Source organism: Sminthopsis crassicaudata, chromosome 2, assembly GCF_048593235.1.
Source record: "Sminthopsis crassicaudata isolate SCR6 chromosome 2, ASM4859323v1, whole genome shotgun sequence".
NCBI classification, from domain to species: domain Eukaryota; kingdom Metazoa; phylum Chordata; class Mammalia; order Dasyuromorphia; family Dasyuridae; genus Sminthopsis; species Sminthopsis crassicaudata.
In genome coordinates, this window is record NC_133618.1 from 561,734,106 (window position 1) to 561,760,411 (window position 26,306).

General features: G+C 33.2%; 1 protein-coding gene across 12 annotated transcripts in view; it reads left to right on the forward strand.

The window, feature by feature from the left end:
* Window positions 1-26,306, forward strand: part of AKAP13 (A-kinase anchoring protein 13) — a 375,368-nt gene that overhangs the window by 309,106 nt on the left and 39,956 nt on the right. For 7 of the 12 annotated variants that reach the window (XR_012486996.1, XM_074295087.1, XM_074295089.1 and 4 more), the window contains 6 exons: window positions 178-373; window positions 4,772-4,880; window positions 11,441-11,566; window positions 13,531-13,573; window positions 14,972-15,104; window positions 21,999-22,173. Coding sequence is in view for 11 of the 12 variants with exons in the window: in XM_074295087.1 (XP_074151188.1) it covers window positions 178-373; window positions 4,772-4,880; window positions 11,441-11,566; window positions 13,531-13,573; window positions 14,972-15,104; window positions 21,999-22,173 (782 nt within the window). In the remaining variant the exon portion in view is untranslated. The remainder of the gene's footprint in view (window positions 1-177; window positions 374-4,771; window positions 4,881-11,440; window positions 11,567-13,530; window positions 13,574-14,971; window positions 15,105-21,998; window positions 22,174-26,306) is intronic. The other 5 variants (XM_074295091.1, XM_074295092.1, XM_074295093.1 and 2 more) reach the window with 1 other exon arrangement.

The following is a 26,306-nucleotide window of genomic DNA, read 5'->3' on the forward strand; positions in this document are numbered from 1 at the left end:
ATTTGAGTGCAGGAGTATTCTGCACCTATCCAGTGCTCTGCAATCTAGCTACATGCTTAACATAGCAATAAATAACAAAAAATGATAGAGTGATTGTCAGTGGCTATTTGAAATAACTCTTTAATTTTACATATCTTTTTTAAAGTTCAGAGATTAATTTTTATGACCCTCATTTAGTTTCAGTTTAGAAGGCCTATCTGGAGATCCTGGGGACAGTACTAAGCCATCCTCAGTTTTGAATGCCAATTCAGCAAGCTCAAAAGAACTGAGGCGAAATCCCTTCGGTGGCGAGGAACGTGGTGATTCTTTAGTGTCACTCACCGAAGAGGACCTGGAGTCAGACCAGAGAGAGCACAGCATGTTTGACCATAAGGTAAATTTATTTCTAGCTCATCGATAATTTAGAATTTTTTTTTTTATTACTCTAAAGCTACATTGATAGTGGGAATCAAAACAGAAGGCTTTGCTGGCTTAAGTTCAGATTCTTTTCTGTTCTATTTGACATAGGGCCCAGTACATTAAAATTTATTGATAATGCTAACTCTAGGCTGTAATTTATATATAATCGAGTGGCCTGTCAAATTCTCCTTTAATTAGGAAAGTGACTATGATTTTTAAAGCTATTTCTCTTTGCTCTGGGAGGTCTTCTCTCTCCACCAGATATGGTGGTGATTCTTCATATCTCAGAGGCTCATTTCTTTTGCCTTTAGAAACAGTTATTAGTTTCTCATCATCCTAAAATACTTTACCTACAAGAAGCAGGTAAAAAATAAAGTTACTATAACATTGTCATTTGTTCAAAGCCACATTTTATGATTCCATATCTTGATTCTACTTTTTTGATTGGCTGTCCTCTGGGTCCTATCCAGCTTCTTCTCCACCTCCTGACTTCTCTAGTATCCTTAAAATTCTGGTTAATATCTTATCTTCTATAAGAAGCCTTTTCTTTTTCCCCTGAATATTTAGATTACTTTTCAATTCTTTCTCTATATATCTTATTTGTGCATAGCTTTTTACATATTATTATGTCCCCTGTTATATAGTAAATGCTCAATAAATACTTGTTGACTGTTTCTGATTTGGGAGCTTCAAGTCCATATTATTTTTTAAAAATATTTTTCCCAATTATGTGTAAAAACAATTATTAACATGAATTTTTAGTCCATGTTTTTGATCTTCTTAGCTTGTAGTTATGTCACTATATTTTCTATAGTTTAAAAAGCTATGTTTTTTTAGTTTTAGTGTAAAACTCATGAAGACTGTCTATACCACTCATCCTACCAATAAAACATTGCTAATTTAAATAAGAGACTCAGTGACAAGTATTATTTATCACTTGCTATGTGCCAAGTGATAAAGATACAGAGACAAAAGGGAAATAGTTCTTTCTCTCAAGAAATTTATATCAGATGAAGCAACATATGCATATAAAAGTATGTACAAATACATAGGAAGGGCACCAGCAGGAATTGAAAAAATACTTCACTTAATTTTGAAGGAAGGAAGGAATTTTGCTAGCTGGAGATGAGAAAAAAGTTCATCCCAATCACAGGAGATAGTGTGTGTAAAGGGACAGAGATAGAGATTGTAATGTCATCTGTGAGGAACAGGGTGGGGCAATTTGACTTGAATATAGAATGTGAGAAAAGAAGTGATGAGTTGAGTCTAGAAAGGTAGGTTAAGACCAGTCAATGAAGTCATTAAAAAGCCAACCAGAACAATTTATTTTATTCAGGGTAAGAAGATTGCACTTTGAGTAAGACCTATTTTGGAAAATCATTTTCTATATATATATACAAAATAATCTCTATACAATCCTTGAACTATGATAATTTTTTAAAATAGTGAGTAGAGGACAGATGCAAGATTTGGCCGATGGTTGCTTATGTGAATGTAGGGTAAAGGAAGAATGAAGAGAAAAAAAAATGCTAAGGTTGCCTTGACAGTAGGAAGGAAGGAAATTGAAAAGTTGTATAGAAAGGAAATTGAAAGTTGTTTTTTCAGTAGAAATAAGGAAATTTGGAGAAGATGTGAGCTAGAAGAGGGAGAGTAGTGTGGGATGTAATGATTTCTGCTTTAGTCATGCTGAGTTTAAGATCTGACAATTGATTGGATATATGGGATGAAAATTTGAAAATGAGTAGTTCAGAGAAATGCCCAGATTATGCAGTTGAGAAATTGGAAGGAAATTGATACCTTCAGCAGAAATAGAGGAAATTGAAAGAGGGTAAAGATAATGAGTTCAGTTTTAGACCTGAGTTTGAAATGTTCAGTAGGTAGTTGGTGATGTGAGACTGGATTTCAGGATAATTCTTTGCATAGAGAAGATAATTAAACCCATGGGAACTGATAAGGCCACCCACATAGTAGAAAGGGAGAGAAGATTCAGGACAGACCTTCAAGTAGTGATGTAGGAGAAGTGGAAAGAAACCCCAGAGAAGAGAGAGAAGGGAATCAACAGTGCTGAGTGCTGTAGGGAGGTCAAGAGGGAGGACTGGGAATTATCATCAGATTCAATATTATAGATTATTGGCAAATTTGCAGAGAAAATTTTCAGTTGAGTAGTAAGAACAGTAGCCAGATAGATAAGCTATCGTAAAATCTGTTACTTCTCTTCATGCCTGAATTTTTATGCATGACATTTTTTTTTTTACTTTTTAAAGGCCCAGTATCAAAGGTCTAGTATAATTCTTTGGTACTGCATTTATGCACAAATGAAGCCTTCACAGTAAAAATAGACAATTATGGGCAGAGCTTTAGAGAAATTGGAGTGTTCTCTAATCTGTAGCCTTAAAATAAATTTAAGATTTTGCCTATTGTTTTACCTGTCCTAGTCTTAATTGTTTTTTTTAAAGCTGTATTTGTAAAGCTGTGTTCTGAATATATTCTCTTGAAACACTTTATTATATTTACTTGACATAATGATAATGAGAAATAGAAAAATGAAAGGAAAGACAATACTTAATTGGGTCGAGAAGTTACAAAATTTCAATTTCCTATTATTACTTTTTTAAAAATCCCTTTTCTAAAACATTTCTATGAATCTGAGGAATGACTGACTGTCTTTCAATATTATTATATTAGTCCTGGATATCTGTCTATTTTCCTTAAAAATATAACCCTTTCTGATTTGGTCTCCTATTTGAAATTACATTGAATTATTGATCTTGCTTTGCATGGCCTTCTCTATTTATCTCTTGGCAAATAGGAACAGCCTTTTCTTGTGTAACTATCAAAGGATGTATATGCTGTTTAAACTTTCTCCTTGTACATTTGGTTGAGTCATTACTAATAAAAGTTCAGAATTAATAATCCCTTTCTTTCACTTTCATAAAAATTGCCTTCAAATTTCAGAGCATTACTTAAAACTACAGTTTTAATTTGTCCTAGGTTTCATAACAAATAAGATGAGTTATATTCTGTTTTAGGAGAAATTGAAGGAGTGGGTTTCTTTTATTTCTGTCACACTGAGTAGATTGCTAATAGGAGGAAGTTGCAAGGAGATTGATTTTGGCTCAGTATGAGTAAGAATCTTACTGTAATTAGAAATGTTCAACAATAGACTAGACTATTTTAAAAAGCAGTGAGTTTCCCATTACTGAAAGTATATAAACAGATGCTAAATGACTATTTGTAAGGGATGTCATACTATGGAATCTTACATTAGTAAATCTAAGAATTTGAACTAGACAGTTTCAGGGTACTTTCCAGTTCCAGTGTTTATTGATTCTGTTAGAGAATTGGAGATTCTACCAAAGAATTAAAATCAATCAACTTTATTTTGTGATGGGACAACCTAATTTTCAAATGGAACTAAGATCTTTAGATTTTATTTCTAGATTCAACTTACTTTGTGCTATTGGCAAAGTTATTTTAAACTTCAGTTTTAATTTCTGTGAAATGAAGATACTGCTTTTAACTTATTCCAAATAAATGGTATTTTAAGAATTTTACTTCTGTAAGGTTTTTCCAGGTCTCAGATAAATCCTCCTTTAAACGAGAAGTCTTTCCTCCTTAATTTTAGTATTATTCCCTCTGATATTATCTCCAGTTTATCCCTTAGGTATATTGTTTGTTCATAGATGTTTGTCATCTTCCCACCCTCACTGTACTACCACCAACGCATTTGATTATTAGTTCTTTGAGGGCAGGGATTGTTTTTAACCTTCTCCTTTCCCCCTTTTTTGACCCCAGTAATTAGCATGCTTCCTGACATATACTAAATGCTTAATAAATACTTGTTAATTTTACTTTTTAGTCTATCAAAGCATATAAGTAAATATATTAGGTTTTTTAAAAATGTCATGTTATTACATTTTACTTAAGAACAGTGTTTTCCTTGGTTATTTGTTATTCATCAACTCCTACTGTACAATTTACTGCTTCAAAACATTTTTTAGATGTTGGAAATGAAAAAGTTAAGGGACAAATAATATTTCTCCTAAGAGAATTTTTCCTAAGAAAAACTCTCTCTTAAGAAATGAGAAATAATTCCTTATGGAATTTATAGATTAGTAGAGGGTGAAGCAAATAAAGGAGAGAAAAAAGTGGACATTTCTAAATATGTCTTTTTAAATTTTTCATATTGTATAAACAAAATTTTACTTTTAAGAATTGTTTCCTTTCAAACATTTTCATTTTCTATTTGTAGTATAATCTGACTACAGTAATTTCGAGTGGCCCCATTCCACAACCTTGTGTTTGAATCATAAATTGTTGACTGAAGTAACAGCATCATTACTCAGAACATACTGTTGTATCTGTTTCACAGCCACGCCAAAGATCCAAGCAGCTGGGGTTTAATTATTGTACATCGGCCATTTCTTCTCCATTGACAAAATCCATCTCATTAATGACAATTAGCCATCCTGGATTGGACAGTAAGTATATAGTTTTTCAACCAGTTTTTTTCTTTTCTTTAAAAGTGTGATGGGATAACTTTTTGAAACCTTGTTTTTCTATTTTCTCTGCCTGATACTCCATCTTTAAACTGAGCTGACCTTTGTAAGTGTCACTTATTTTATAAACAAATACTTACTTAATTCCTACCCAAACCTGGGAATTTCACAGTTTGAGCTTTGAGACACTCCACTGAGTTTTTATCCACTTTTTTGAAGAGAGTAACCATGAAATAGCAGATAGAAAACTGGCCAAGTCCCACCTCTGACAGGTGCTGGCTGTGTGACTGGGTGTAAGTCATTTACTTTTTGGTGCTGTAGGTCTCTTTCCCAGATTCTAAGTTCCAGAGAAGTGCTTAACCTGTATTGCTGGTAGATCTTTATTTGTCCAGGAGTTCCCCATACCAGTTAAATAAATGCACAAATCCCTAACCCTTGTCCCTTTTTGAGGTCGTTTTCAATGAAAAATCTTTTTGTGCCTATATGACACTTTTAGTAAAAACTTTATATTCCAGCATTCTTTTAGTGAGAACAAAACAGTCACAACCCCAATTTTTTAGTAATTTGCAGATAATTCAGAAGAGGAATTTTAAAAATCTAGAATGCAAAATTCTGTCTTCTTATTCCATGGAAGGTGGAAAGTACCAGGTAAATGAAATTTTAAACATCTGAAGGGAATTCTCCAAGTTGAGCCAAAAGAATTAAGTAGCACCAAGACTAGTGAGAGATTAAAATGTCTTTACTTTTCTGTAACAGAACTAGTTGCTTTATGTTAGCTGAGTTGCTTTGTAGTTATTTTTCTTCTTGTCTTAACCCTTGATTAGATAGTAAATTCTTTGAGAGCAAGACCTGTCACATCTGTCCCCTGAAGCATTTTTAGCACATTGCCTTTCCTGTAGCAGGCACTCAAAAAAATACCTGAAACTGTATTTGAATTAGAATGAGTCAGTTGGAGAGCTATTCCTTCTTTCTACAGTACACTTCATACTTAACATGAGATTACATTTTGTTCATTTTCAAGTAGATAACAACTCAGACATTAATTTTGCCTTTTTGCCCTACTGTTTCTGGTGGTAAATCCAAGAAACCAAGACAATATCCATTCAAAGGTGTAGACATAATATCACAAGTTAATCTTAAAGGGATCATTTCTTGGGGGTGTGAGGGAGGTCGTCTTTACTTTGGCATTTCCATAGCTAATTGTTATAAACAAATAATTTTTACAGCGGATTTGGACTTGAATAGCTAAAACTTAACAAAGAGAACCTTATTGTCAGAACCCTATAAGTCAGATTTTTTAGCACTTTGCTGTCACTATGACTAACAAGCATGTGGTCTTAATGGATAGAGCCCCTTAGCAACAGAAACAACACTGGGACATGTCCAGTAAGGGGAAGGTCTTTTATCCTATATTATGTGACACACTCTTCTCTTCATAGCTGAAGCACTTCATTATTTTTCTTGCAGGGAAAAAAAAAAAAAAAAAGGAAAACAATTTTTTTTGGCCAGGTCTTCAGTTGCTAACCAAACACTATAAATAACACAGTTAACTCCCAGAAAACAGACTCACTCAGAGTGCCACAATTCCTGGCAACATAGGTTTTCTTCCTGTTGCTGGGAAATTTTTTGCTTGGGATCACCAGGGGAAATTGAAAGAGTAGCTCAATATTGAGCTTTCAAGTACGATTTTAATTGTTTTATCAAAAGTTATTTCCCTCCATACAGCCCACACTACTTACTTTTACCCAGGTTTGTATGATTAAGTCATAAATGTCTTGATCAGCCCTTTTTTTTTTTTTTTTTTTTTATTCCTGAACTGGTTACTACAATTAAATGATGGGTCTTCCCTTCCTATACTCTTCCTCTATTCCTTAAGTCTGAATCTCTCAATACCTCCACCCTCATTCCCTTTAGCTCAGTGGTTTGGGATATACACACACACAACTTTTTAAGTTTGTTTTCTTGACTGCTCATAATGTTTTGTGCTTTGATCTGGAAAAATGATAAGCCCTTCTGGAGACAGAATTCTGATTGTTAATTAGAATTAATTCTAATAGCACAAAACTCATATTAAAGAATAATGTGCAACAAGAAAATGGTATTTACACACATATATTGTATCTAGGTTATATTGTAACATATGTAAAATGTATGGGATTGCCTGTCATCAAGGAGAGAGGGAGTAGAGGGATGGAGGGGATAATTTGGAAAAATGAATACAAGGGATAATGTTTAAAAAAAATTACTCATGCATATATACTGTCAAAAAATTATAAATAAATATCTTGATTTGGTTCCAAGAAAAAAAAAAAAAAAAAAAAAAAAAAGAATAATGTGCCTTAGCCATCAGAACACTAGACCAAAGAATTAGTTTTTTAATTTGTCCCTAGTTCTTAAAGTTCACAATTCCCAACCACTTAAAACACTTTGGACTTCCATCTCTTGGCATATGATAATAGTTTAGGATGATGTTTGTGACATAATTTTGTTGTTGTTCAGTCGTGTCCAGCTCTTAGTGTGCTTTTATTTGAGGGTTTTCTTGGCAAAGATAGTGGAGTGGTTTGCTGTTTCCTTCTCCAGCTCATTTTTAGATGAGGAAACTCAGAAAAACAGGGTTAAATGACTTGCCCAGAGTCACATAGCTAGGACATATCTAAAGTTGGATTTAATTCAGGTCTTCCTGACTGTGGGCCTGGTATTCTGTTTTCTGTGCCAACTAGCTACTTGTAACATAATTAAGATTTGTAAATTGTCTTTAAAGCTTTAGAGAAAATTGGGTTCTTGAGAAGAACAAGTGTTAAAGATACTTAAATGTTGTGGCAGATGGATTATTGCAAGTAACTTCAACGTGAAAGATTTGGGTTTGTAATTCCCAGTGAAAAATAATTTCCTTAATTGCTGCAGTGCCTATATGATTCATTTTTCTCTGACCACACATTAAACAAATATAAAGAAATGAGAATGTTGGCCAGAGGCATTTTCCCAGTGACTGTGTCTCATTATAAGCACTATTGTTTAGGAACAGAATTCTTTGAACAGTGATCCTTGTATCAATGACTTCAGATTTATTATCCTTTACCATGTCTAATTCCTTTTGAAGAAAATAGCTGACACTCACCCTGCTCTTTGAGAATTTTTAACACTTGAACCCTTCTGAAAAGTTAATGTGTCTCAGCTAAACTGTTGTCCGGAATATCTTGTTAGGGAGTCAGCCAGATTGGAAAAAATAGATTTGTAGCATTATTTCAAGCTCAGGATCTCTTTCAAAAAAGCTCTCAATGTAGAGAAAAACACTGCAAATGGGGTGAAATATTTCTATACAATTTGTAGTGGGGAAAAAAAAAAACACAACAAACCAGCCTAATTACTGAGGAACCATAAAAGGCAGGGAAAGAGTGATAGCTCATAATCAGACTTTTAATCTGCTGTTCTGTAGAGAGTGGGATGATTACATTTTTTTTTAATCTAAAGACAAATTTCCTAGGAAATCATACTAGAATGGAAGCTGCCTAAATTGTGTGTGATAATGTCCAGAGAACTTCCACTTAGAAACTGCTTCAGGAATTATGTTCAGCATTTCATTTTCTTTCATTAGACTGTACTTTTGTCTTTCATCATTCAAAGAAATTCCTGAACTGGCAGATGCCAAATGAGATAGTAGTATATGTAAAATGCTTTGCAAATCTTAAAGCACTATGTAAATATTAGCCATCATTATTATTACAAAGTTTCACCTTGGGTATTTGAAGAATAATAAAGTAACAATTCACATTTGTATAGTACTTCAATATTTGAAAAGCAGTCACTTACTATTAACCCCAGTTTTCAGATAAGGAAACAGACTGAGAAGTTAATCAACAAGGATTTATTAAGCACTTCTAAGTGTTAGACATTGTACCTTAAGCCTCAAAAATGCAAATACCAAGAAAAAAAAACAAAAAAAAAAAAAAAACTTTCTGGAACTTAACAAATGTGAGGGCTAATGTAGGGTAAGGGGATGGACATAAGAAAACTAAATGAAAGACTTAATAGGTAAAGGGGGCAGGTAATACTAAGTATAGTGTCCATATTTCTAGAGCAGGATATAGAAGTCCAGAGTGAGAATAGCTTGGTGAAAAAACAATGAGGTGACTGACCTGGGCATCCTTTTCATATTGAATTTCCAGAAAGAGCCAGTCAGAGGGAGAGATCCCAGGGACATAAGCGGTACAGAAGAGGTATGAATTCTAGGGCTGAAATGATCTTCTAGTTTTCTGGGCATGATGGAGATGTAGTTTATATAGCTTAGTTAAAAAATGAAGATGTTCCCTGACTTGGTTGACCAAGCTAACAGAATTCATATCTGCCAGTTAAGAATTTAGCTGTGGTGTCTTCTGACCCCAAGCCTAGCTGTCTTGTTTACCCCCTACCTTCCATCTGTTTTTTTTTTTTTTTTTTAGCTGATGCCTGTGATAATGAAATCTCCTAGTGTTTAGTCCTCGAGCACAGTGTATGCATTCCAAGTATAGATATGCTGGTGATTTTGTGTAGACTGGCACCTTACTTTGAGACAGAACCCAGACAAATTTGGATTCAATCCTGCCTCTGATACTTAGAACCTCTGTGATTTTGGGGAAGTTATATAAGCTCTGGGGCCCCCAATCTGTGATCTTACTCTCCCTCATGATTAGCATTAGGAAGAGAATAGTGTCAGTCATAGTTAGCTCTCCGTTCTGACTAGGCAGCAAAGTGGTGGAAAAGGATCTGGCCTTGGGTTTAAATCATGCCTAGAGTATACTAAATCAGGCCTCAATCCTTCCATCTCTACCCTCAGCTTCTTTATCTGTCATATGAAGAAATATAACAGTGTCTATTTCATAAGGTTGTTGTGAGGACCTCATAAGAAAACAAAGCATTTGTCAAACCTTAAAACATTCCACAGGTTGTCCTAAAAGTCTTAATCTTGGCATACCCTATGCGAATATCAGCTTTTATAAACATCAATTGTGATAATACGTAATGTGTTTTAGAGGTCTCTTATAAATGTTAATGGTGGTGATAATTATTATTACCACCACCACTACTACAACAGATTTTTCCAATTTATTTCCTAACGATTTATTATCTCCCTCATTATGATGCTTTTTTTTGGGGGGGATAATACTTGGTTTATCCTTATATGAAGGGCAGTTTTCAAAAAAAGGCTTGCATTGATGTATTTTTTGCATATAGTTCATTGTAGGTGGGAGCTCACCTGTGTTTTGATGTATAGGTACATTAGTTGATAACTATATTGTGAACCACAGTTATCAAGTTGTAAAAACTTATTTATTCACTTAAATGTCTCAAAAACAACTATTTTATTTATATAAAATATATGCCACATACACATACATACACATAACACACCCAAACACACAGAACTTTGTGAGAAGAAATCAGAGCAAGTCCTCTTAAAAAGAAACAAAACTTTATGAGAAATTTAATGTGATTTTTTTTCTTTCTGCTTTTTTATCCATAAATGCATATATGTGTAATGATCAGATCATTTCATTTTAACATAGATACTTAAAGAATTGGAAGTTAGAAGCATTGAAAACTGTGTGTGCGTGTGTATGCACTTGGATATATATGATATATAGATATATCTATATCTATACACAGACATGCATGTGAATGTATGTGTAAAATAGATATTTATGCCTAACTACATAGGAATAGAACATACATAAATGCATGTAGACTTTTTAAACTTTCAAAGGAGAGGTACGTCCAATGTGGAGAGTGCAAACCTCTTTAAGTTAATATTATTTAAAATTTCTCCATGTGACCTCCAGATGAGCCCACTGATTTTATCTTAGTGTTCCATGAAGTGAGATTTCATATTTAATTCTAATATAACCTATGTGTGATTTACATTTTGAGCCATATTTTTTTACATCACTTGGCCCCAAAGAGCTTTAGAAATCTTTCTCTCTTAAAACTTTACTACTTCTTTCCTCTCCTTTTCATTTTCTTTTCATCTCCTTCAAATACCTAATGGATAACAGAGTATCACCCTGCAGGGCAGAATTTTAAATGGAAGAGTGGAGAAATGTTCCCATGTTTAATGAAATTTGAATATTAGAAATTCTTAACCTTTTAGTATCATGAACCAAAAATGGATGTTTAAGCAATGTAGTGAAGCCTATAGCTTCCATCTTAGAATAATAGTTTTAACTGCAAAGAATGCATAGAAATACAAAGGAAACCAATCATTTTTAAATATAATTAATTTTTTAAAGTTCATGAACCCACAGGTTATGAGTTGCCATTCTAAAACACTCAGGCACATCTGAGTTGTTCCTTCATAATGTTACTTAAGAAAGGGTTGATCTTGGATTTCAGAAAAAAAGAAAAAAAAAGAACACAAACATTGTCATTTTTGAAATGACTTGGACTTCAGATTTTATGCGCTTTTTTTTTGTTTGTTTGTTTATTTTTTATGTGCATTTTGGCTACCTTTTTCTTTGCTAGCATGTTTTTACACATGCTCTAATATCTTCTGTTAACCTACTTCTCAGAGGTCCAGGAGCAGATACAGCCCACAAAGTGGATTTCCTTCTCCATCAGCATCTCTCCACTTCTTAAGTCTAAAACTGTCTTTTATCTTGGCTCTTCTTCCAGTGATGAAGAGGAGAAGTTGCATAGTAAGTAAGCAATGTTCAACAGCTTTTTTGTAGGGACTAGCCATCTCTGTCAATGCTGTGGATGTTGTATTACTTAGCAAACAATAGGAGCTCTCTTAGTTTTTCTGTCCTTTGCATGTCATCTGGGAGGTTTACAACCTAAGCCACCTGTTTTCATGCTTTATTTTGAAAATTAGATGAAACATTTATTCAGCTTTGTGCTCATCCTATAGCTCACTGATTTCATGGCATCTTTGTGTAAATTTGGGTTCTGGAAAATAAGATCTTCCTTAAACTCCAGATTCTTCCAAAGATTGTGAGGAATAAATAACCTTTAAGTGTCATTTTTTTTTCTAATCCTAAGTACTAATACACAAATTGTTGGTTTGTTTTTTGTTTTAAATTCGACCATATATAATAATAAAATGTCCTACTTTCACTTACATTTTTTCCATAGTTTTTCCTTCCCCTCATGAGACTATTTCAAGTAAAGTACTTTACTTTGGGATCAAATATTGATTTACTTCATGTACATTTTTATTTTACTCATTTGTCTCTCAAAACTTGGGGTTAGTTTTGTTTTTCTTTTTTGTCCCACAGGTAAGCTATAACTTACAGATAAATAAATCTTTACCAGATAGTACCTAGTTGATAGGTTTCACAAGGCCTGATATTAGCAGACTTGTTAATTAGGAGGAATTCAACTTTAGCCTTATGAGTCTCATTACAGATTGTTAAAGAGAAGTCTAAATGATTAGGCCCGTTTTTTGCAAAAATTCTGTTTGTAATATACCAGAATTACCTCTCTTTGAGAACACTCATTTATATCTTGAAGTGATTTAATAAAATACTTTCAGTTTCTCGTAGCATGTTCTTGAGTCAAGTGATCTGTTTGCTCTTCATCCTAAATTTCAACCTTATTTAAATATCATCCATATATTTAAGTTTGATACTTTTTGGTCCAATTTTCTCTGTCAATACAATTTTCTTATGTGCTAGCTTATTTTTCTCTCTTTGGTGGTCACTGGCTCACTCTTTCTTACAGTTGGGGAGTTTTGTGATTTAGAGTTTATAGTTTGAAAAAAGTGCTAGCGGAGGTATCTATATGGAAGGATTTGGTAACAATGGTTATTCATAAGTCTTATGTATTAAAGGTGGCAGCTTATTATAGCAGAAAGACTTGGGGCCATTAGAGATCCCATTTGGCAAATTAGTTTTCACACTTAATAACAACTGTGCAAATCGCTTATATTCCCTGTAAATCTCAGTTGCCTACTCTGCAAAATGGTGATAAAACATTGATAACTTGTGGAGGCTTGACTGAGAGAATGTTTGTAAAGCCCTTTGTAAAGATAAAAGTGCTATATATCTGCTATTACCATTTTATTCTACCTCTCTCTACAAGCTCTTTGGAATCCTAGCTCTCACACTTTAGAACATTGTAATTTTAGGCAAATCCCATTCCCAAAGTCTTTGATGGGGGAAGGGGAGGAGGGTGGAACAAAAATCTCTTGGGTATCTAGAAATTGTTTAAAAGTTCTTTGTACAGGGGCTCCTATTTTTATATCCAGTTTCTAAAATATGTTAGACACTAGAGCTGTGACTAGCAAAAATAATGGTGTGGTTTTTCCCCAAGTAATCTTTGAAAATTTTAAATTTCATTCACAATGAAGTAAGATTCAAATGGCAAATTGTTACTCAGAATCTAATTGAGAGGTGCATTTGCTATGTTATTGCAAAAAGTGGGCTGAGCATATTATCTCTACTTACGTGTCACAGGTGACAATGCACAACTGTCACTATTCATCATTGCCATCACTTGAATTTTTTTGGTTAATTCCTTCCCCTTGCATGTTGAGGAAAAAAAAGGCATCAGATACCAAATTTCAACATACTAATAACTAGTGCTGCTTTGACTCTGTCTTTGTCATATTAACTGTAGGAAATCTTGTATTTTAACTTCTTTTTCCCTATGTCTTTTTCAGATTCCCGAGCCTTCCTCAATACCAGCGCTAATTTAACTGAAAGGTATTATGTATTTCTTTTTGTTATTTCTTTTGCCTGAAATGACTTTCCAGAAATTCTGATGTTATTAGGTTAGTTTGGGGCACACCATGGAGAATTGGCATCTCAAAGCAATTGTCTCTCTAATCAGGTATATATATTATAAGATGTTAATTCACAATAGTAGAATTTAATTAATCTTCATATCATCAATATTTCCCTGTTTTGTTTTCTTAAATCTTTTTTTTAATTTAAAAAATTTTGCTCTGAGCCATTTGAACCCATAAATGTCATCAAAATTGAATTTTTTTGTTTTTATGAAGTTCTGTAGAATTATGCATATAGAGAATAGTCTGATAGGTTTTTATTCTTGAAGTGATTCATATCTTTATATATTTTTCTATATAGAAAATATATATTTTCTAAATATATATCATTCTGTAATTATTGTATATAAATACACGTGGTCCTGCCACCTGGTAAAGTGTATATTCCTCAGTTCTAATAACTTGGCTTCCATACACCTGCAAATGTGACACATCACTGCATACTATTCAGTAGACAGGAAATATATGTTCTTTCTGCTTATTTTTTAATCCTTATTTTCAAATTACTGAAATTAGTTTTGAATATAAAAAAAAACAAACTTGCATTTAATATCGGTTAACAGTACCACCCATTGTAAACAAAACAGTGATAGAGATTTCAGTTCCTTCCCTGAGGAAGTTTATTGTACAGTCTGTCTTACAGTTAGTTCAGCATTTATCATCAAGTCTTAATTCATTCACTACAGATTTTAGATTCACTTCTAGCTGACAGTTAACGAAAGTTAAGTCCTTATAGAATATCTAATAGAGGAAGCCATACTTATCAGTATTTTATATGTAATTATACTTGTAGTTAAACAAGAAAAATCTAACAAAAACTATCATTTGGTCATTTGAGAGATAATATTTTGAATTGGTACATAATTAGTATCTGATCTGATCAAATCAAAATCTAGGATACCCAATAACACAGTTTATTTTATGACTTTTTTTTTTTTGGACTCTGGAACTATGATTGCTAGGTTTAGAATAAAACCAAAAAATAATAAAATAAAATACTTGTACCATATAAATGCAATCATTATTTCATTGTAGTATTGAAATATTCATTACTCATAAGAGAATAGGAATTCATTTTTCAGCAGCAGAGGGCACTGTAACATATGTTCTATCCTAATTTTCAAACATTTTATGCAAATATCTCTAGCTTCTCTCTACTAGCTGATTTTGCATCTTTTTAATATAAAATTATGAATTATTTGAGCTGTGATTAAAATAATAAGTGGAAGAATAGGATCATATGGGAAAAATTTAGATGAGAAAAAGCTCACATATTATTTCCTTTTTTAAGATGGATTTTTTTTTTTCCTTTTAGTGTAACTGAACAGGCCTTTAGCTTTGCTCCACAAAGCCCTTCCAAGAAAGATTTTGAAGGGAAAAGTGGAACAAAAGTCAGTCGCACCTTCAGCTATATCAAGAACAAAATGTCCAGCAGTAAGAAGAGCAAAGTAAGTGACTCCCTGGTACCCATTTATTCTTGTGTTCTGCATAGAATTCCTTAGAGACATATGTGACCTGATCACTTAAATCAGGCATCAGGAGATTGTAGTTATAATATGCAGATTAAAGACTGCATAACATTAGAATGAGGATGGGGAAAAAATTCAGAGATACCATCTGAAAGCTCTTTTTCCATAATGGATAATATAATAGGTTTGTGTATGAGTTGAGTCAAAAGAATTGTAATGAAGGCAGTGGCACTGGATGAAAATGACATTTGAGGATTTCCTGCAGTTTGATAACATTGGGGTGTATTTAATATTTTAATTGAACATCTGCAACTATGAAATAAGATTCCTCAGGACATTACAAGGACTTAGAAAATTGGCTGGTGTAATGTGATTTATTTTATTTTTATTCTTGGGCCCCTAAGGAAACAATGCCAATTTCAGTTACTTAGTGTTTTCAAAATACTTGAAAGATAAAAATAAAGAGTAATTTAATTTACTTGCAATTTCCCATGGTTATCCACAGGTAGAAATCATGTGGGGAAAAGTACCTTACTAATGGAATTTCTGCTCCATTTCTATTACCCTACTCACAAATTCCTCCCAAAATCTAGTTAGGAGATTTATTTGCAAAATCCTTAAGTCAGTTCAATTATCAATCTTAGTTTGCCTGGGGAGAGAAGTGACCTCCAAAATATAAGGGTCTCCCACTTAAATGGAACTCTGTAGTCAAAAGGCAATACTGATGTATCTGTACATTAAATCTCTGCTGAAGGGTTCATACTTTTGAATTTGTAAATTTGTGGAGATGCAGCACCCAAATCTGCCTATTTTCATAGTTATTAGTAAAAGATAAAGAAATCCAAGAATAGTCTTATATTTTTGCTCATAAAAAGCAAAAGAAAATGATTGAAATTACATCCTCATGCTTCTTTGGTAACCACTTGAATAATGATAATGATGACAGCTAACATTTAAATAGTGCTTATTATGTGCTAGGCATTGTATTCTCTTCATTGATCCTCCTGGGAAGTTGGTGCTGTTGACCCATTTTTCAGATGGAAAAACTGATGCAAATAGATTAATTGACTTACCCAGAGTAATACAACTAGTCAGTGCCTGTGTATACCTGACTCCAGGCTCAGCACTTTATCTACTGAGCCACCTAGAAAAGCAGAAAATCAGGTGAAATGGGGGCAAAGAACTGTCCTAGATAATAAAAATTATCAAATGTTGTTTACATACTTGGCTATAATTTTCATTTAAAAAAGTAAGGCCTAAAGAGGGGACTATATCTTCATAAGAATATTGATAGCAGAGCAGAGAATAGGGCCTGTTATTCAGCCCAGTAGCCAAATGACAGTTTATTGAGTGCTTTGTCATTATTGTGCCCTTCTCCTTGCAATTGGTAAGGAAAGTTTAAAGTGTGAAACAATAGCAAATAATACAAGGCAAATTCTAGAGCTAGAAAACTTGAGAGTTACCTTTACTCTAATGACTTATTTTTCAAGTGAGGAAACAGTTGCAGAGAGTTGGAGGGATTAGCCTGCCCTTCTATAGCTAATTTAGTAGTAATACTAAAACTAGAACTAGTTCTCTCTGAATTTTATCCTGGTTTCTTTAAGATAAAAATCTCATTCCTCCTTACCATTGTTTTATACATAAAAGAATTGTAGTTAGGTGATTGAGAATCTAGAGTAGTGGAGAGCATGAGGAGTTATACTAGAATGAAGTATGTGTCATCTCTGATGGAAACCATTTAAGTAAATAAGACTTTAGTTGACCTATTGACTTGCTGGAAGTTACTGCACTGTGGTGCAATTGACTTAAGTTCCTCTTAGAGATGTTGTCTCTTTACTGTGTGGTTATCTGAGAGGCCAGGCTGCCTCAAGAAATGCAGCCTTAAACACAATTGTGAAGAAAATACTTAGCTCAGGGTTTTAAACTCTTTCAGAATATTTTCAGGCTTCTATATAGTGCCCTGTACACCAAGTGAATTCAAAAAAATGCAAAACATTGTTTTATAGTTTACTTACTGACCAGCTCAGAGGTTGCCAGAAGTATTGCTGCCTGTGAAACTCACTGTTGCCTTTTTTTCAACCCCAAGCAGAAATTGATGATGGTAAGGATATGATGAGTAGAAAATAGGACATTCTAAGTACTGTACTTTTATAACTGTCTGGGTGCTTTGCCATTTTGGTCAAAGGTTCCCCCTTCAGGAGTTATGAAATGAAATTAGGTTTGTCCAGGAGCAGAGACTTAATTTCCAACATTATTAAAAAGTAGCATTCCTTTTTCGAATCCAAGCAATGGAGTGGAAAATCATGATCTAAATATTGCATGTTGAGCCTGCCACTGATTTTCTGAATTGTAAGGAAGGTCACTTCATTTGAATCACTTTTTAAATGGCTTTGTGTGGTTTTCCTTTTCTTTAGTCTATTTGAGATTTCTTTTATCACCTGTAAAATAAGTTTAAAAATAATATGTATTAACACTTTTATAATGAGTAAAAATATAAAGTAGTTTCAAAAATTTTTATCAACATAAATAATATTCATTAAGATTGTTTAAGAAGATCATTAGGGGTGGTTTGAAAATTTCTACTTAAAAGAGTTTTGATTTGATTTTTTTTTAAAACAAACAAACAAAACTATGTTAATATGTAATCACACCCTAATTTGATTTGCAGAATTTCAGAATCCTTAATGTATTTCTTTGTGAATTAACAAAAACTGACAGTCATTAGAAAAAGCTTGAGATCTCCAAAAGGCAAGTAGCACTCTAAACAGGAAGTAGAACAGGAAGAAGACCCAATTACAGCTTCTGTTTTCTGTGATCTTTGAGAAAGAGTGCAGCAATACACAGTTTCCTCCTGACTAATTTTACTTGAGTCAAAGTACTGAAAAGCCTGTAACATTTGTTGGCAGTTTTTTAGACCTGTGAAAAATCTTCATTCACCATAGTTCACTTTGGGTGAGTCAATTTTCCCCTTCCATTGACAGTAGAATGATGAAAATTATGAAAAGACATTTTTAGTTAAAGTTAAAGTAAGATGCCTGTAAGAAGAGGGTTGTAATACCAGCTCTCTCTCTCACTGAAACACTTGGAAATTTTAAGCCACTCTCACATGTTTCCCTAAATAGGAATGAATGCCAATAAGGCTTGTGTAGGTACCTGGTTGTCACTCTGATGGATGAGTATTTGAAAAATGGTGCAGTAAAATCAGGCTTTTAACACTAGAAGCAGCATTAGATAACATTCAGTTCAACCTCTTTGTCTTACAAAGGAATAAATTGAATCTGAGAGATCTAAAAAGACCAAGATTGCCCAGTGAGTCATTATAGAACCAAATTTCCTTTCTCCTAGTCCAGTTCTGTGCCCAGTGTAACACACTATCACTTGCTAAACCAGTGTTTAAATGTAGTAATAAATTCATTCATTCTTTCTCCTTTATTATGTTTACTGTGTAATAAAATTGCTCATCACAATCAAATGGGAGAGGTTTTCAATTTTCCTGAATTGTGATCATTTGTGTTTTTTAAAATTACCTTTCTCCAATGGAATTTTGTTCATCTCTTTTTAAACATTGTTAACTGTTTCTTAGGGAAGAGGTATTTTTTTTTAAATTTCAAAATGTATAAACTTGGCAGACAAAAAAAGTTAAGTAATCATATGAAAAGTCAGACTTTTAAAAAAAATAGATTATTCTTTTCCAAAGCTAGATGATTCATCAAGAGGATTCCTAAGGGAATCACTGGTTTTATAAAATGAAGCATTTGGTTTAGAGATTTTTTTTAAAAGTGATCATTAGCACAGTAGTGTTTTAAAAACTACAATCTTTTTTAGCTTGAAAGATATTGGGGGAAATTTGTTTTGTTTCATTTCTCATATCACTTTTAAATGTTGTTACTAGCAGCATCCAAATAGTTAAGATTGTCTTCAAGGAAACAGGCTGTTATCAACCCTCCCTCTGTCTCTTTCTCAACCAGTCTCTGGCTTCCTCTTATACTTTCACTAATGGCAGCTTGAAGTCATTCTGCTCCATCCTGTAGGCATGAGCCTCTCCTCCTTAGGGAGCAAATTTCCTGTCCTTAGGGGAGAATTATGTCGGTAAAGTGGGGTCGGTTTCATGAAGTCCCTCTCATAACAGTGAGATTTATAGGACCAAAACATGGGGAGGTAAGAGCCTGACCTTTTCTTTCTTTCTTTCTTTTCTTTCTTTCTTTCTTTTCTTTCTTTCTTTTCTTTCTTTCTTTCTTTCTTTCTTTCTTTCTTTCTTTCTTTCTTTCTTTCTTTCTTTCTTTCTTTCTTTCTTTCTTTCTTTCTTTCTTTCTTTCTTTCTTTCTTTCTTTCTTTCTTTCTCTCTTTCTTTCTCTCTTTCTTTTTTTCTCTCTTTCTCTCTTCTCTCTCTCTCTCTCTCTCTCTCTCTCTCTCTCTCTCTCTCTCTCTCTCTCTCTCTCTCTCTTTCTTTCTTTCTTTCTCACAAAAATCTAATAAGCAAACAGAGAAAGGGGAGACATGAAGCTTGGGTTTTCTGATTCTTAGAAGAAAACTAATCCTTGGGAAAATGTCAGAAAAAATAGAGGGTGAAGAAACTAATTTTTAAAGTTTAACTAGTACTACAGCATTGTAAGAATGTAAATAGCTAGCTGCCTTCTGAAATATCTTATCACTCTTTTAGTTCAACTTCTCAGAACTGAGTATGGGGGATGCATTTTTTTGTTTGTTTGTTTGTTTCGACATTGGCATGTGGTATAACCCTAAAAAGTACAATTGTGGGGAAAGAGGAAAATTCTATAAAATGGCACCATTTTAATAGCTGATTTTTATGATGTTTATGTGTATGGTAGAAATTGCTTTTTTTTTTTTTTTTCTTCCACATCAGAGCAGTTTCCTGTTTTGTAACTGAAGCAATTTATCTTTTTTTTTTTTTTTTAAATTCACATTGCATTCTTATTTATAGTTTTGTTCCATAGTATCACTGGACCCTCTAAAGTTCTGTTAAATGAATTCTAATAATCAGGAAAGAAATTTTATCTAGATCATATGTTTTACTTAAGTTTTGTAGTGTTTTTAACTTACACTTTTGATAAAATATCCACTTAGGTGTTTTAGCAAAACAACTCCAGTATTGGAGGGGGACTGTAATTAAAAGAAAAATTATAATACATCTATTTAGGATTCTGTTGTGGCACATAACAGATCATCTTTAAACTCATATTAATTCCCATATAATTGCCATCGTAGCTCATCCATATTATTCAAATTTGATTGTAATCTAAGAAATATTATATATTAGATAATTATTAGTTTGTCTAGTTGAGTATTCTCTCTCTGATGATAACATATAAAATTTCCTAGCAATAGTATGGATTACCTTCATTGTGTCAACCTCAGAAAGTCACAGTTTTATGGTATAAGTTATTGTTGTCCTAGAATAACTTGTTAGAAAAGTTAATTTCTCTTTTCTAATTTCCTCCTCATTTTGGTGGTGAGCATTATGAAAAAACTTCTTTGGTAACAATCTTCCAATATTTCAAATTTTGGATGAAATACATAATCTTATATAGTTCAGGGTTTTTAAAGGTACAATCAATTCTAAAGATCATTTTATTGCGTTTCTCTTGACCTTTCCCAGGAAAGCTTTTAAGGTGGAAAAAGCAGAACACTATTCAGAAATAGTCCAGGTGTAAATTTGTTTTGTGTTTTAAGCCAAAGGGAGAGGATATTGTTTTGATATTAAAAACTTTCTTGATGATGTTTGGCATTTTGTTCTGTCCTTATATAGCAGTAAAGTGAGATCTAAAGGAGAAAAGGAGGGAAGGATGTAGGAGGTTACAAGTGAAATTTTTTTAAAGGATACAATTAAAATTAAAAGACATCAACATAGACCTTAGGTATATTCACAAATACATAGTAATAGCTTTTCTTATAATGAAAATGTTCTTATTAGTATAATTGTAATAAAAGCCATTTTTCAACATGAATTTGGGTCTGGCATCCAGTAGATTTCTTTTCAGTCCATTGCATTAGTGCCAAAGAAGGTATGCACAGAATAGATCCTTGTTATATTATCATTGTGTCTTTATATTGAAAGGAGTTGTGTCTTTAGTCTGAATCAAAGTTGAAACTCAAAAGAATTTTTCAAGTCTTAACTTTTCCAAATCTAATTCACATAACACCTTATGTGAAAGAGTCAAGTTCAAGAATTCCAAACATAACTTTTTTTTGCTACGTGCATCCTGAAAGAATTTATTCACTTTTGCCATCAAGGCATCAAGAATGTGGACCATCTCAAGTGCTAGTCAGGCAGCAAATTTGGAAAATGACCCCAAATCTCCTAAAACTTTATAAGTAAATTTGATCTCCTTGTCCCTTCTCCATTTCTTCCCACCACTACAGTTGAATGCTAAAGACAAAAAGTCTGCCTTCCCTATTTGGACATTATTTTCCAAAGAAAGGGACCAACTCCCAGTTGAAAAGAAAATTAAAAGGGAATATTTGGCCAATATAAAATCATTAGGTAGGTGATATCACTTTTGTACATATTCTTTGTTATTCAGTCATGTCTGACTCCTCATGAGCCCATTAGAGGTTTTAAAAATAATAGAGTGGTTTATCATTGCCTTTTCCAGCTTGTTTCACAGAGGCAAATAGAGTTAAATTAAATGATTTATCCAGGATAATACAGCTAGTAAGTATCTGAGATCAGATTTGAACTCAGAAAGATGAGTAAATCTCACTCCAAGCCCAATGCCTTTTTTTTTTTTTTTTTTTTTAATCTCTCTATAAAATAACCTTCCAGACTTCTGCTGGCCTATTTATTATCCTAAGGTGTAAGTTGGTGGAAAAAAAGCCATGTAATGTATAACTAACAACTCTTTACTTTGGCAGGAGAAAGAGAAGGACAAAGACAAGATTAAGGAGAAAGATAAAGATTCCAGAGAGAAAGAGAAGGACAAGAAGACGTTGAATGGACATACATATACTTCCATTCCTATTGTGGGGCCAATCAATTGCAGCCAGTGTTTGAAAGCTTTCACTAACAAAGATGCTTACACATGTGCAAGTAAGCAGTTTTCTCTTCTTTCTGAAATGACTTAGTATAAGGGAGATTGTTTGGGGAAGAAGGCTTCTTAGAGATGTTATGTTTTGTTTTCTTACTTAATCAGAAATTATATAATTGAAGACATTTTATACTTTATTTTTCTTCAAGAAGTTGTGTATTGTAATTGTTCCTTCATAATTGTAAAGAAAAACTGCACATTTCTACTAATTTACCATTAGCAAATAATAACTATCAGTCTACTCTGATTTATTAATTTTAACATCTTCCCTAGCATATGTATCCCACCTTGGACTCCTGTTGTGTATTAAAATCTACCTTTAAACTAAGATTAACTGGTAAGGGATTTCAGATGTTTAGACATTACACTGACATTTTAAGTCAAATTTTTATCCAGAGGAAAAAAGAGACTTCATTTACTAGTGGGGGGGAGGGGTGGGGAACACATAGATTTTATTTTAGAGATTAGATTTCAATAGAAGTTACAACTGAGAATTATCTATTATTTACTTTTTGATATCTGTTAATGTACATATAATACTTGACATGAAAACCAAGTTAGTTGTGTGAGGTAAGCAATCGAAGAAGATATTCATGCTTGGGTAAGGAGATGGCAATGGTATGAGATTGATAATATAACTATAGCCTCTATGCAGAGTTGAAGTTTTCTAGTAACATCTGATCTTTGGAAACTTAAGTTTAGTCATTTCTTTTTATGTGCCCCTTTTTTGGCCTTGTAAAAAGACAAGTAAGTTGGCCTCAATTTTTGTGTTTTTGTTTGTATTTTTAATAAGAGTTAAAATTGTAGCCCTTGTAAAATTTATGCTTAAGGGGCTTTGGATGGTTGAAAGCAAATTAATTTACCTTTAAACTTAGCCACAGTGAAGAGTTGAGTGGTTGAAGTGAGAGTCCATTAAAAGATGCATATTAAGGAGTGATCTACTGATTCTGGGAACTATAAGAGATCCAAAGAAGCATTATCCAGACACAGTTAGTCCTTGTGGACTTTACTCAGTGATTTGAAACTGATGGGTGATTTTGATAGAATGGGGTCTTAATTCATTTGCCCAATCATAAGATACTGAATTAAAAGTTCCATTTAGGATTGGAATAAAATAGACAACAAGGGTCAATTTTTTTTTCTAAGTGATGTTAGCCTTAGAAGCTCAGCAGCCAACTTGAAAGCAGCATGAGTTAATTTGCTAATGTTGTTCTTGATGTATTCTGTTAGCTTTATTTAGAAAAAGGAATTTTTGCATTGTAACGTAGTTCTTTGTACATCCAGGGAGGAAGATCTGCTTCCTAATTACCAGGCATTGGTCTAGATCAGATTAGCTCAAAATATTTAAACAATACCTTTGTATGACATAATAAGATAGAATAAGTAAGTTTCACTCAGTGTTCAGTCAAATACAATGAATGGTAAACTTCTTGAACATGAGGTTTTTCTACCTTCTCAGGACATTTCAGTTTCTAAGAAAATTAGACATTTGTAGGACTTTTCTATCCCATACTCTAAATAAATATAGTTTAAATAAATAGTAGCCAAAAAATAGTCAGGGTCTAGGGATACACTATAATGTCTTTCTCTGGCTTCCAAACTTTTTTGAATTTAGACATCCTAAATCCATGCTTGTTTTTCATTGCCGCATAAAATACATAGAAATTGCAGGCTTTTTAAAATCCCTAGAGGGAGTATGACTTAAGCTCCCTGACAAAAGAGGCCTCAGTTTTCTTATCTGTAAAATGAATGGATTAAATTAAATAACTATTAAGATCCCTTCTAGCTCTTAGAACTATGATCTTTTTGCTGGGATTGATCCTTTGCTCTTTGCTTAGTAAGTGAAGTGAATCCATAATAATTGTTGTAGATTTGCATGGAAAGCAAAGATGCCAGAGCATCTTGGGCACATGGGGCAGATTGTATAATGCTTACCATAATAAGAATTAATAGTACGCATTTGTGAAAAACTAGGTTTCAGTTGACTTTTCTTTTGGCAACACTATCAGGTACTGTAATGATTATAATATCTTGAGTTCATGCCATATAAAGATTATTTAAGGAACTGGAGCTATTTATCCTATTGAAGACCAAACTTCAGAGGATAATGATAACCTTCTTAAAATATATGAAAAGCTGTCCTCAGAAAGATAAATTAAATTTCTTGTACTTGTTACCAGAGGACAGAGAATTTAGAGGTAGATGAAAGTCATAAAAGGACAAATTTAGTTTTTACAGGAGTTAAAACTTCCTTCTAACCATATGAGCTGTCCCAAACTATTTGCCTCAAACATTAGTCACCTCCCTCTCTTTGAAAATAGAGCACCAGCCTTGAATTTAGGAGAATCGGAATTCAAATTTGGTCTCAGACACTTAACACTTCATAGCTGTGTGACCCTGGGCAAGTCACTTAACCCCACTCTCAGGGGGAAAAAAAAGATTATATGGTTCTTGAGGTCCTTCTAATTCTGAAATTCTTTCTCTCCATTTTATAGATTCACTCTCAGATAGGTTTTGTGACCGACAAGGATAAATACTAGTATGTAGTAGAATCAGAACTTAAAATCTTTGATACCAAGGCTTATGTTCTTTCCTCTGTGTTAGATTTTTTGTCTTCCTTAAGGATTATTTCTGGTTTTGAATCCTAAAATCATATACTAAGAAAAAACTAGGCAAATTATATTTTAAGGCTTTAGTTGTTTTGGGGGGAGCAGAAAAGAGAGGGGAGTAGGGAGGTGAGGTTGGAGGCATTAGTATTTAAATGCCTTGTCTAGGGTCTTACAGCTACTAAGTGTTTGAGGGTAGATTTGAACTCAAGTCCTCCTGACTCCTCTGCCACCTACCTGACCTTAAAGCTTTAGTCTTAAAAAGATGATTTTGCAGTATTTTCTTTTCGTGACAACTCTAATGACATAAGGGTATTGATCAGTTGTGGTTTTTCTAATAAATGTTTTCTAGTAACTATTTTTACATCACTTTACCAGTCACAAATGTATAAACAGGCAACTTTCATAATAAATGATCTAAGCACTAACCCTGGAATCAGGAGGACCTAAATTCAAATTTGGCCTCAGACTAGCCGTTTGATACTGGGCAAATTGCTTAACCCCAGTTGCCTTCCCCCCAAAAAATGATCTAAAAGAATTCTAAGATTCATTCATCCCCCTGGAAGCCTATAGTTTTATGAATTAAAAATAATGGTTTATTACCAGACTTACCTATTTATTTTGGATTAGCATGTGCATCCTTACCCATTTTTTTTCTCATTTATAGTTTGTTAAGGTAAACAGTTCAATAGAGATTTTAAAACATTAGTTCATCTCATTTATCCTGGTTTACCAGAGAAAGGAAGTGGTGTGCAGGATGTTGAAACTGAAACTAAAAAGCATCAGACAAATCAAAATGTGACAGTTTAATCGGCCCTATGAATCTCTATGTTCATTTACCTGTAGTTCAGAAAATAGAACATAGCTATCCATTGGAGTGTAATCATTGGCAGGTCATTCAAAGTTACAAGACTCCCTAGAGATAGTAGTGAGAGTATCACAGCATTTGGTGCTGCAAAATCATTGAATGACAATGTGTAATGTGACTTTTATAAAAATGAAAGGAGAAAAAAAAGAAAAGGAAGTACGGGGGTCCAATCATGAGAAAAAAGGAAGAATAAATAGTAATCTTCCTAAAGAGACAGAAGTAATTGACCTGATTCTCTCTAGCTTTCTAAAGAACAGAGCCAGTAATGAGTTTGTTTGTATGGAGCACTGTCTGTATTATCCTCACAGCAAGTGGAAAATAACTATCTATATATATATATATATATGTATATATATATATATATATACACATATATGTATATATATATATATATATATATGTAATATAAGTAATTTAGGCTCACTCTATCTTATCTCTTCTCATTCCCTTCATTGTGCTCAAAATCTTCCTAAGATTTTCAAGAAATTAATTCTTCCTTCAATTACCCATTTACCTCCTGGGGAAATAATTTGTGCTGAAATAAAAAGAAAAAGAGGCAGCTAGATGGAGCAGTGGATAGAGCATCAGCCTTGAAATTAAGAGGACCTGAAATAAAAATAAAAATAGTTTCCCTTTTGAATTAGCATGAGCATTTTGTTAA